The sequence below is a fragment of the Vigna unguiculata genome, chromosome 3 (assembly GCF_037176805.1).
Source record: "Vigna unguiculata cultivar grain cowpea cultivar isolate G323 ecotype 2 chromosome 3, ASM3717680v1, whole genome shotgun sequence".
Taxonomy (NCBI): domain Eukaryota; kingdom Viridiplantae; phylum Streptophyta; class Magnoliopsida; order Fabales; family Fabaceae; genus Vigna; species Vigna unguiculata.
The window spans coordinates 16,003,005-16,014,872 of NC_140794.1; the positions used below are offsets into that span (position 1 = coordinate 16,003,005).

Sequence of the window (11,868 nt, forward strand, 5' to 3'; positions counted from 1 at the left end):
AAATTGACCATAATTTGACGAAAATGAAAAACTAATTGAATATAAAACAAAAATAGAGACCAAATTGAATAAAATCAACAAAAATAGGAACCAAAATAATTTTAAGCCTTAATACTATTATAAAAACAGTACTAAACTTACATCCGAATTAAAATAATATCATACTATTAATTAAACCTAGACTCGTATCAAATACAACAATGATCCTCACCGGCACATAAATCATTAGGGATGACAAAAGGGACCGGACCCAACGGACTGACCTGCAAGCCCAACAAAAAAGACATGGACCGGAACAAAATATTCAACCCGCCAACCCAAAATAATCCGGCCCGTTAAACCCGCTAACCCGCCGGCCAAAACGGGCCGGCCCGTATTACTTCTTAAAACAAAGACCACGTGCACAATTTTTTTAATATTCCTCTCTCACACACTACGCCCAGACTCACACACTCTGCGACTGCGAGACTGCAACTCTTCTTCTCCGCTCTCTTCACTGCGCCACACACATACTCGCTTCTCCTCCACCCACGTCGCCGCTGGCCACCACGTCTCCGCTGGCCACCACGTCTCCGCTGGCCATACCCGCTTCTCCTCCACCGTGACATCCACCACGTCGCTGGCAGCAGCGAGAAATCAGCGCAGTGCACGGAGAACGCAGAGCCACCATTGGACTGCGATTGGCGAACGATTCCGACCGCCACGACCACCGCAAAGACAGGTTTGTTCGTAATTTGCATTCTAGTTCCCTTTTTCCCGATTTGTAACCTAAATTCCTGATTTTCGTAACCCTAAATTTCTGATTTTGTGATTTCCGACCACCACGACCCATTCTGTGAATCGTAATTGCTGTAGCTGCTGCCGTTAATCGCTGTTCATCCTTAAATTTTTTCCCAATTTCAATTTCGTAGCTTTGGAGGATATGCTATCCTCGGCCATTGCACTTTTTTCTCTCCCTCTTATCCAAGAATATTTTTTCTATTTCTATTGTATTAATACCGAGTAATGTAAATGAAATTTTTGGTTGTTCCATTGCTAGACATTCAGGGGTTTAAAGCAACAATCATATTGATGATGTCCGTTGAACTTGGAAGGAGGGCATTTAGAAAGATAGGGAACCTAATCTGATAGAAGGGAAAGCTTTTATTCTTGTAGAATGTAATGTATAGATCTTGCATATAGTCCATGTACATAGCTTTTTATGACCCATTATATGTGCTCTTCGTATAAAATAAAACTCTGCTGCTAGTCTTCTGAACCTGCTTGAACTGAATCAGTTATGTTATTATATATTGCAGGGTTATTTGTGTTGCGATAATTTTCTTGTTTAATAGATAATTGTTGTTGTATTCTTCATTGAAGGAGAATTTCTTTTGGTAATATAACATTGGGACAACTAAATTTGAAATGAAAAAAATTAAAATCTGATTTTGGGCCATAAATTAAACATTTGAGAAAAAGCTGGCGGGCCAGCCTAAATAGTCATTGGCCACTAATGCCGACTAGGTTCAGCTCCAATTCTCCCCTCTTTCTCTGTTTTGCTTAAAATCTGTGTTTAATTTTGATTGACATTTAGTTTTGGTTGGAAGTGATTAGTTGTATACTGTTGAATTTGATGTTTCCGGATTATGAATCTGTGTGTATTTTTTTTGTGGAGTGTTGGGTCATCTGATGATGCGATTCAGTCTTTGAATTCATTCGTAAGTTGGTGATTTAGGTTGCTGGTTCATGATGACGGAAAAATGTGTTTAAATGGAGTGATGTGGCTTAATTTGGATAGGCTATGAAGGTTTTTTCTGTTGGATGTTTTTTTCAGAGGAGTGGCAATGCATATGTTTCTGTTGAAATAATTATTAAATTTATGTTAGAGTAATTATTAAGTCTAAAATAGGGAGTGGTGTGTTGGGAACTACTTCCAACTGTATTTATAAGTCTAGGGCACTCTATGAGTTGTACCTAGGTATTTAGGATAGTCTTTTGATCTTTCATCTTCCATTGTATCAGTTTTTATCATTATAAATAGAAGGTTATGAGAGGGATCTAATAAGACCCTCCAATTGTGTATTATCCTTTTATTTTCACATGGTATCAGAGCGACGATTTGGGCCCATGACTGCTTTGTGATTGTAGGCACATTTGGATGTTTGTTTCTTCTAATATTGAGGTTGCATTTGATTGAACCAGTTTAATGGTTATGTTTGTTCTCTTTACTCTTCCGTTGGGGCCTTGATGGAGTTGAATGTATGAAGTGAGTTTTCGGATGGTTATTGGTTATGTTTCTAATGCAATTCTTGTGTGATCTTTTTTAAGGCAATTCCATCAACCCTATTTTTGTTCTGTGGCTTCGTATGATTCAGGTTTATACTTGATTGAATAAGGAAACTGTTTTCTTTTCCAAGTCACTTGCAATTATAATTGATGATATGATTATTTGAATATGTTCTGTTCTTATAATTTTGGTCTCAAGAAGTTTGCCCAAAGTTTGATTTGGTTATGTGCAAGTGAATGGCAGGTGCAGGAGGATTTAACAATGAGCCATGGTTTATATTGGCAATTGAATTATATGACATATTGTCGGATTCATGTTCATTTTTATTCTGTGTTCACTTTGATTTGAGAAAAGAAAACTGAATGAAAAAGGGGATATGGATTGATACATAGGGTGATTATATTTGTTGTTTAATATGTTACAGGGGCTATATTTAGATGCAAGCAATTAGCTGTGGAGTTCCTGTTTTAATTATTGATTGCATAGAGTAATAATTGGAATGTGCAGGAAATGGGTTTTAGCGTTAAATATTAATTATGCTTTGGTTATTTTATTTAAAGTTCGCCTATGAAAACTTACTAGCATTCTAAATCTAGCATTTCTTTTCATTTTTAAATTCATACTTATACATTTTAAAAGGTTGGATACTTGTATGATCGTCCGAATTGTTTGGTATCCAATCTTGGTATTCAAATATTTTTAAAAGATAAGTTTTTGGGATGTTTATATGACCATTTGTCATCTAACACTTCCATAATAAAAGTCTAAGTATTTGTACGGTCATCCACATCATCATTTGATATCCCCAATGAATGTTTTGGATATTTGTATGGTCGTTTACATCGTTTGGTATCCAATTTTGTTATCCAAATATATTTTAAAGATAAGTTTTTGGGATGTTTGTATGGCTGTCTGTCATCTAACATCCTCATAATAAAAGTCTGAGTACTTGTATGCTCGTCTGCATCGTCCTCGTACTCGGTACCTTTTCTTCTATTCAAAATTCTAAAAAATACAAAATTTTCAAAATTAAAAAAATCAATACTCATTCATTAAAGCCCGGTTCACATTGGCCCTCTCTTTTGTTCAAGCCCAGCTCCCGCCGGCACATTTTCACAAAAAGCTTTTTAAAAGAAACTACATAACCCTGACTCTATTATGAATAGAGATACGTAAGAGTGAAAAATTATCCTTGTCGGGCCCACAAAATTAAGAACTATTTTTGTTTCTTTTCTATATTATTTTCTTACTATTTTTGAGGAAAATTAAACATCTTGAAAACCACATCATCTTTGTATATTTAATTAGAGGTACTGCTTTCGAGTGGGCGATGTAAGGTGCTAATACCTTCCCTACATCGTAACCAACTCCCGGACTACAAATCCGGTTTTTGCAAACCACATGTTTTATTTTACGGTTTTTAATAGTTTTCTAGAATAAATTATGGTGGCAACTCCCAATTTTTTAAATGTATTTCTTTTGATTGGAGTTAGCCATTTCCAGTCGCGATTGAGGTTGCGACATGTACCATTGCATTTCCTTTGGTATGTGACAAAAAGCTAATTAAAATAACCTAACCACATTCAGTGGCGTCTTTTATTTACAAATATGTAGAGAGTACTGATTAATTTTGTGTGCACTGTACACTACTTAACACACTACTTAACGTGTGGTCTTTAGTGGATGAACAAAATGTGAATAGTGAAGGTTATAACCTATGTATAAATTAATTTGAAATTAACAAGTTAAAATAATGTTAGATCAGTAGAAAGATAAACGAATTCTGGCAGTTTGCTAGGTTCCAATGAAGAAGGAGTTCTATAGACAAAGAGAAACTTGGTTCACACATAGCACAGACAAGAATAGTTTTGAAAGAAAGAGTGAAAAACTAAAATAATTTAGTTTTAAGTGGTCATTCCCATCCTAGCCCTGTCCCAACCCACTTCACATAGGACTTTGGGGGTTAGGGCTTTGATAAAGTCCCCAACTGAGGGGGTCAAAAAAATAGGGCTTATTTTTAGAGGGGGACAGGGCACCAGCCCATGGGTTAGGGGCTAAAATGACAGCTCTAATGTTCAGGAATTTAACTTTTTCCCATAACCATAGAGTCAAATTCGCAGATGGGAAATTGAAGTTTATCTGATATTTGTTAAAATTAACAGACGATTTTTAAAATCTTGCACACCACACCACTGATGGAGAAAAATGTGCACATGGCCCTTGACTTTACACAAAGACGTTAGGAATGCACTCTCATTTCCAATCCACAACCTTGAACTGCAAACATATGAACTTTGTTTGAGTGGGAAAACAAACAAAAAATTACGTTTGAATGTTGAAAGGGTTTGATTAAGAGACATGGGTGGGAACAAGAAAAGGAAGAGAAACAAAGAGCAACAAGGAAGCAATGACATTGTATATTCAGAAAGCCAACCGGACTTTGCTCTTTTGGCAACTCTCTACCCTTCTTTCCAGTCATTCGTCCAACCCTCACCTCCTCACATGCGCCTCACCATCGATTGGACCGACTTCAACGCCACACGTGAACTCACACGGGTCTTGCTCCATCATCGTCACAGTTTGACTTGGTTTGTGTGTGTGTCTCTCTCTCTCTCTCACTGTTGACACATTTATTGACATTGTTGCTGATGGAATCTATTTGGTAGGTGGATTCCTGATGGGCAACTCTGCCCCACTGTGCCCAACCGCAGCAATTACATTCACTGGCTTCAACATCTTCTTTCATCAGACGTCATTCCTGGCACCATTTCAAGTGATGCCATGGTCAGGGGATTTGACATAGGAACTGGAGCTAGTTGCATTTACCCTCTTCTTGGTGCTTCTCTCCATGGATGGAGTTTTGTAGGATCAGGTATATTCTTTTGTCAACAAAATTATGTTTGATGTAGCTCTTTAATTGATTTTGATGTTATTTTCCAATGAAAATTTAAATCTTTGTCTCGCAATGTGCCCAGTGACGGATTGTAATGATTACTAGAAGTTTGAATTTTGATTAGAAAATATCATCAAAAGCACTCTAGGAACACCAATTTGGTGTGACATGGTTAGTAGATAACAAATCTGTCTCTTAGGCACGGGGGCCAGGGATTCAATCTCTAGTCTATTTGTGTGAAAAGATATCTATTGGAATAGGTCAATCTCTAGAATGAATTTTAGTACACGAAGGATTAATTCTTGACCTTCTATTGTTGATACCCTGTTATGGAAAGACATTGCCAAAACATGTAAGCAACACCAACATGGTGTGACAATGACAATGCCCCTTGAGAATGCGGTTGGAGGTTTAATCCTCAAGCTTGTATAAAACATTAGGAGAGGTTAGTGTAATAAATGGATTTTAGTATCTCGAGGGATTAGTCCTCACCTCTTGTCTTGGGATACTTGGGTTCACAAAAATAAAATAAGAAACCTTGTCCAAGTTTTATTCATTGTTTTTGGAAGTCTAGTTTCTGTATCTGTTATCAAAATTGGTATTTAAATTCACTTACAATGATTGACTGCAGATGTGACTGATGTTGCAATTGAGTGGGCAGAAAAAAATGTTAGTAGCAATGCACATATTTCTCATCTGATTGAAATCAGAGAGGTTCAAGACAATGGAAATGCTCCCTGTGTGGAAGTTGAAGAGTCGGAGAACAATGGCGAGATAATTTTGTGCAAGAAAACTGATATGGAGGTAGCTCCTCTGCCTCTTGATTATCATGGACCTCCCATACTTGTTGATGTGGTCAAGGATGATGAGAAGTTTGATTTCTGTATGTGCAATCCACCATTTTTTGAAAGTTTGGAGGAAGCTGGACTCAATCCCAAAACTTCTTGTGGTGGGACTTCTCATGAAATGGTTTGTCCTGGTGGTGAGAGGGCCTTCATTACTCGTATCATTGAAGATAGTACACAATTGAAGCAACATTTTCGGTAATTACTATTTGTTTATCAAAATAATTCCTGTTTTTTCATATTTGTCCAATTACATCCTCATGCTTGTAATAAATTTGGACTCCTTCATTTTAATTGTTCACAGGTGGTTCACTTCAATGGTCGGTAAAAAATCAAATCTTAAGTACCTTGTATCAAAACTTTGGGGGTTTGGTGTTTCCATAGTGAAGACAACTGAATTTGTTCAAGGCAGGACATACCGGTGGGGGCTTGCTTGGTCTTTCTTGCCGCCTGTGCAGAAGTCATCAATTTCTTTATCCACGAAGAACAAGACATCCTTCACGCTTGAGGTATAGTATACTACCAGTATCTATAATTCAGTTTGTAATAATGCCATTGTTTTATCTTGATACAATCTCACACATGCATGTACATAGATAACACAACACTATATGGTGTGGTTAAAAACCAAAACTTTAGGAATCACCATTTGAAACGTGAATTTCTGTGTTAATTTTTGAACTGTGAATCATAATTCACGGTGAATAGTAAGATTTATAAGGCAATGAAAAATCACTCCAAATATCACAGACAGGGAGTGTTCATTGTAAACTGTTTGAACTAGAAATAGATAAAACAACTTAACTAGAAGTCTCATTAAAAAATTTATTAGTTATTATGAGTTTGTGAACCCTTTATTTTAGAATAGTGGAAGTGAAGCAATTAAATAGCTATATGGTGCTTTGAATGTGTGAATGACAAATAAAGTTGTGCAATAATAAAATAGGATTAGTTCAAAAAATCAAGCTTTATATGCATTTAAATGTTTTCGTGAGAATTGATGAAAGAGAAGTAGAAAATAACGTATCATTGAATCATGCAATTCGTATTGATAATATGAAGTTGCACAGATCCATTTATCTATTGTAAAATAGAGTCATTTAAGTTTCGTTGTAGGGTATGTATTGGAAGGTGGCAATTGTATAAGATTGTAAGATTGTAAGATTTAACAGCAATATGTCTGCTTACTAGAAGGCTCGGAATCTATATCATCAACTTGTGAAGGGTGTGTGTGCATATTCTGAGATTATACGTATGGTGTCTAACTTGAGGAGACTTCCTTCTAGATGGAAGTACTGCCAGTTAAATTCAAACTTCAGAAGATGGTCAACTATTGGGACAGGAAAGCAATTGTTCTTGCTCATTATGGTTAGGTTTGGTGATTTGTGACACCTTGTAATGGGAACACTTCCCTTCAGTGAACAAATGTGATGGTTATCCTTTATCCTTCCATTCTTTTAAGCATACAAGAAATATGTTATTTGATGCGTACCTCTAGTTGGTTGAGAATTCAGTTGTTGCTAGTGCATTCATCCTTTGCATACAAGGTTGTCAGGTAGGAACCCCAATATCTGTGTTGCCAGTAGGGGTGAAAGTTTGTTTTGATTTCCGGTATGAAAGAGATCTTCAACGAAATACATGTCAAATTAGCTTGAGATAGTGATTAATTACACCTATAACATTTTCACGTATCTGGTCACTTTTGTTTTCCTCGAATGTGATGAAAGAGATTTATTTTTCAGGGTCTTCAACGCCAACATGGTGCCATTAATGTGTTGGAAAGTGTTAAGTCTCACGTCTCTTCACATGGCCTATCCTGTTCAATGAACACTTCTTCTTTCACAGTGGATGTAAGATCAGTCACTCTTAAGACTCAGATTCTGATTTAATTTCCTTACGATAGCTATTAATAACGATCTCATTATGATAGGTTGCAATATCAAAAGATGATTGTGATTCAATATTGAGGAATGAATTAAAATTTGTCAATGATTCCACTGATTGTCAACCTAGAAGAAAGACATCTAATGAATCGAGTTTAAATTTTTCTCCCGAGAGATTATGCTTCCGCATATCAGTATGCTTGCTATCTTTTCTTACTAGACTTTCAAAATTGACTTTGGTTAGCAGAATTTACATTGATCTTAAGTTATGTATATTATCCTACAGGTTTTTCAGCAAATCCCTGGGACACTGTTGGTGAAAGGTTCATTACAAGACAAGGATAGCCCGTTATCAGGTTTTTCTCTAACAACCTGCTTTTTCCAATTTCAATTTTTCTAAATGTCTTTTCCACTAGTTTAGTGCAGCACTTTTGTCTAGGAACTACAAATAGCTTTGGTGGAATAACTTATTTTTCTTGGCTTCAGATACTTTTTGGCTTAGTGAAATGATTGACATTATTAATAGGGGTTTGATGTGAATCATAAAATAAATACGATCAGTCTGATAATTTGTTGACCACATTACTGAAAATTTTTGTGTTTTTTACTGTCATTGGCTTCTTACATGTCACAAGTTTGTACCTTAGACATTGGTTCCTACATTTGATATGTTGCTAATTCATATGGTTAAGATCAAGAAACAACACCTGTGCTATCTAGTAATAACTGTCTAGTTTTTGGTTGTTCTCTATGCAGGAGCATTCTCTGTGATTTTCCAAAAATTAGAGGAAGCTTTGCGGAGTAAATTTTGTACTAAATCACTGTAGGTTTTTTATTATTTGATGTAGTTTGGCAAAGTGAATGTATATGATATGGGATGTTGAGATGTTCTTGAATGCTACTTTGCGTACTAATGATTTATACAAACTAAATTGGTGATGGTTTTGTTTTGTTCACCAAACCAACAGTTGAAAATTGTTAACTATTTTGTCACAACTTCTACTCTAAATGGAATTGATAATAGTGATAAAGGAATCAAAAGACTTGTGTAATGACTATCATAATAAGCAATGCTTTTGTAGAATCGACATAAGGATTATTCGATAGCACAGTAACACCAGATTGTTGTGTGAACATATGTTCTGGGAAATCTCAAGTTTTCCTCTTTAAGTTCGTTTTAAATTCATAAATGGTCCTAAAGGAAAGAAAAAAGTTTAACAATTCTGAATTTCAGTTGTTTTATAGAAAACGTCTTCTCTTTAACTTGATTTGTATTAGATTTTATTTTCCTCAATGTTTTAAACACAAAAGCTCCCAATTCTTATTTTATATGCAATTTTTTTCTAGGCTGATAGATTCGAAACGAGATTATAACTTGACAGTTCAATAAATTTGATGGTTTTGTAAGAGTCGAGTAAGATTTATCTTGAAGAGATTTCAGATAAATGAAACAGTGAAAAACTACACTGTTACTGTTTTACTACTGTTTATATATGAAGATAGTAAGCAGAATACAAAGAGTCAAGGCCCAGTCCTAACCCTAACCCTAAAGAAAGGATCCCATACATGATAAATAAAATATTACATCTCAACACTCCCCCTCAAGCTGGAGCATATAGATCATATGCTCCAAGCTTGGAACATATAAATTGAATTCTAGGCCCTCTTAAAGATTTAGTCAGAATGTCTGCAAGTTGTTCATTAGAGCCGACAAACTCTGTAACAAGATCCTTGGATAGTAATTTCTCTCTAACAAAATGACAATCAATTTCTATATGCTTTGTTCTCTCATGAAACACCGGATTGGAGGCAATGTGAAGGGCTGCTTGGTTGTCACAATATAACTTCATCTGCTCATTTTCACAAAATTTCAACTCTTGAAGGAGTTGTTTAATCCATACTAGTTCACATGTAGCTAGAGCCATAGATCGATATTCCGCCTCTGCACTAGATCGAGCAACAACACTTTGTTTCTTACTTTTCCAAGATACAAGGTTCCCTCCAAGGAATACACAATACCCTGTGGTAGATCTTCTATCAATTGGACAACCAGCCCAATCTGCATCACAATACGCTTCAACTTGAGTACTTCCCTTGTTCTCATACAACAATCCTTGTCCTGGGTTACCTTTTACATATCTGAGAATGCGAATCACAGCATTCCAATGATCAATGTGGGGATTTTGCATAAATTGACTAACAACTCCCACTGGATAAGAAAGATCAGGTCTTGTTATAGTAAGGTAGATGAGTTTTCCAACCAACCTTCTATATCTCTCTGGATCTGAGAAAAGTTCACCTTGATCTCTTGTTAATTTTTGATTTGAGTCCATAGGGCTATCAATGGGCTTGCAATTTGTCAGACCTGTTTCTTCCAAAATATCAAGAGCATATTTTCTCTGTGCAATGATGACACCTTCTTTTGATTGCACCACTTCAATACCAAGAAAATATTTAAGACGACCCAAATCTTTGGTCTGAAAGTGGGTAAACAAATGGTTCTTCAATTGAGCAATTCTAGTGATATCATTTCCTGTGATAACAATATCATCAACATAAACCATAAGATAAACACATTTGTCAGGAGAAGTATAACCATAAAATACTGAATGATCCGCTTCACAACGTTTCAATCCAAAATTCTGCACAACACGACTAAATTTACCAAACCAAGCTCGAGGAGATTGCTTCAAGCCATAGAGAGAACGATGCAACTTACAAACTAACCCAGACTCCCCCTGAGCAACAAACCCAGGAGGTTGCTCCATGTATATCTCCTCTTCCAGATCACCATGAAGAAAGGCATTTTTAATGTCCAACTGATACAGAGACCATTGGCGAATGGCAGCCATAGCAAGGAAAAGACGAACAGAACTTATTTTAGCCACAGGAGAAAAAGTATCACAATAGTCAAGACCGTAAACCTGAGTATACCCCTTAGCGACGAGACGGGCTTTGAGTCGGTCTACAGCGCCAGTCGGACCAACCTTAATAGCATAGACCCATCTACAGCCCACAGACTTCTTACCAGGAGGAAGAGAGACAAGTTCCCAAGTCCCACTGTGTTCAAGTGCTTGCATTTCATCAATCATGGCTTGTCTCCATCCAGGATGACCAAGTGCCTCATCAACATTCTTAGGAACCTTAATGGTAGACAAGGAGGAAACAAAAGAGAAATATGGAGGAGACAAACGATGATAACTCAAAAAGTTATAAATAGGATGTGGATTACGAGTAGAGCGAGTACCTTTCCGAAGGGCAATAGGCCAAGTGTGATCGGAGTCAAGAGAAGATGAAGAGGATGAAGGATCCATGATTCGAGAATCTGGTGGAGAAGGATTTGAGTCACAGGGGTCTTCAGGCAAGGAAGGAGTCACTGGAGTGCGACGCTGATATGTGAGAAGAGGTGGTTGAACAATGTCATTGGCATTTTGAGGTTGAGTTTCAGGAAGAACCAAGGGATCACAGGATGGTAAAGGAAGGACTTGTTGAATAGATGAACTCTCCTCCATGGAGGACAAGAAAAAAGGTGTGTCCTCAAAGAATGTAACATCAGCAGACATATAATACCTTTTGGTTGAGGGAGAATAACATTTATACCCTTTCTGAAGGCGAGAATATCCCAAAAAGACACACTTAATAGCCTTTGCATAAAGTTTATCAAGACCTGGAGAGACATTATGAACAAAACAAGTACATCCAAACACACGTGGAGAAACACGATACAAAGGATCATTTGGAAAAATTATCGAGTGAGGAATTTTATTTTCAATAGAAGAAGAAGGCATCCTATTGATTAGAAAACAAGCAGTGAGGACTGCATCTCCCCAATGATGAATAGGAACATTGGTATTCAACATGAGAGAGCGTGCAGTTTCGATAAGGTGTCTATTCTTTCTTTCGGCTATGCCATTTTGTTGTGGAGTATGAGGACATGTTGACTGATGTAAAATTCCTTGGGAAGATAAAAATGAGGAA

General features: G+C 36.6%; 1 protein-coding gene and 1 pseudogene across 4 annotated transcripts; one reads left to right on the forward strand and one right to left on the reverse strand.

Moving 5' to 3' along the window:
* Nucleotides 1–414: 414 nt before the first annotated feature.
* FIO1 (methyltransferase) lies at nucleotides 415–8,886 on the forward strand. Of its 4 annotated transcripts, none has more exons than XM_028063209.2 (8): nucleotides 415–4,863; nucleotides 4,936–5,141; nucleotides 5,794–6,205; nucleotides 6,312–6,516; nucleotides 7,750–7,857; nucleotides 7,938–8,084; nucleotides 8,157–8,246; nucleotides 8,647–8,886. In XM_028063209.2, exons 1-7 carry the CDS (start codon nucleotides 4,628–4,630, stop codon nucleotides 8,208–8,210), a joined length of 1,368 nt encoding a protein of 455 aa, XP_027919010.2. In that variant the 5' UTR covers nucleotides 415–4,627; the 3' UTR covers nucleotides 8,211–8,246; nucleotides 8,647–8,886. The 4 variants fall into 4 exon arrangements, with proteins under 4 accessions (XP_027919010.2, XP_027919012.2, XP_085527325.1 ...); XM_085671199.1 differs by having other exon boundaries at nucleotides 416–4,863; nucleotides 8,177–8,246; XM_028063208.2 differs by having other exon boundaries at nucleotides 416–4,857; nucleotides 8,177–8,246.
* Nucleotides 8,887–9,381: 495 nt separating this feature from the next.
* Nucleotides 9,382–10,333, reverse strand: LOC146887521 (secreted RxLR effector protein 161 pseudogene; annotated as a pseudogene).
* Between the last annotated feature and the right edge of the window lie 1,535 nt (nucleotides 10,334–11,868).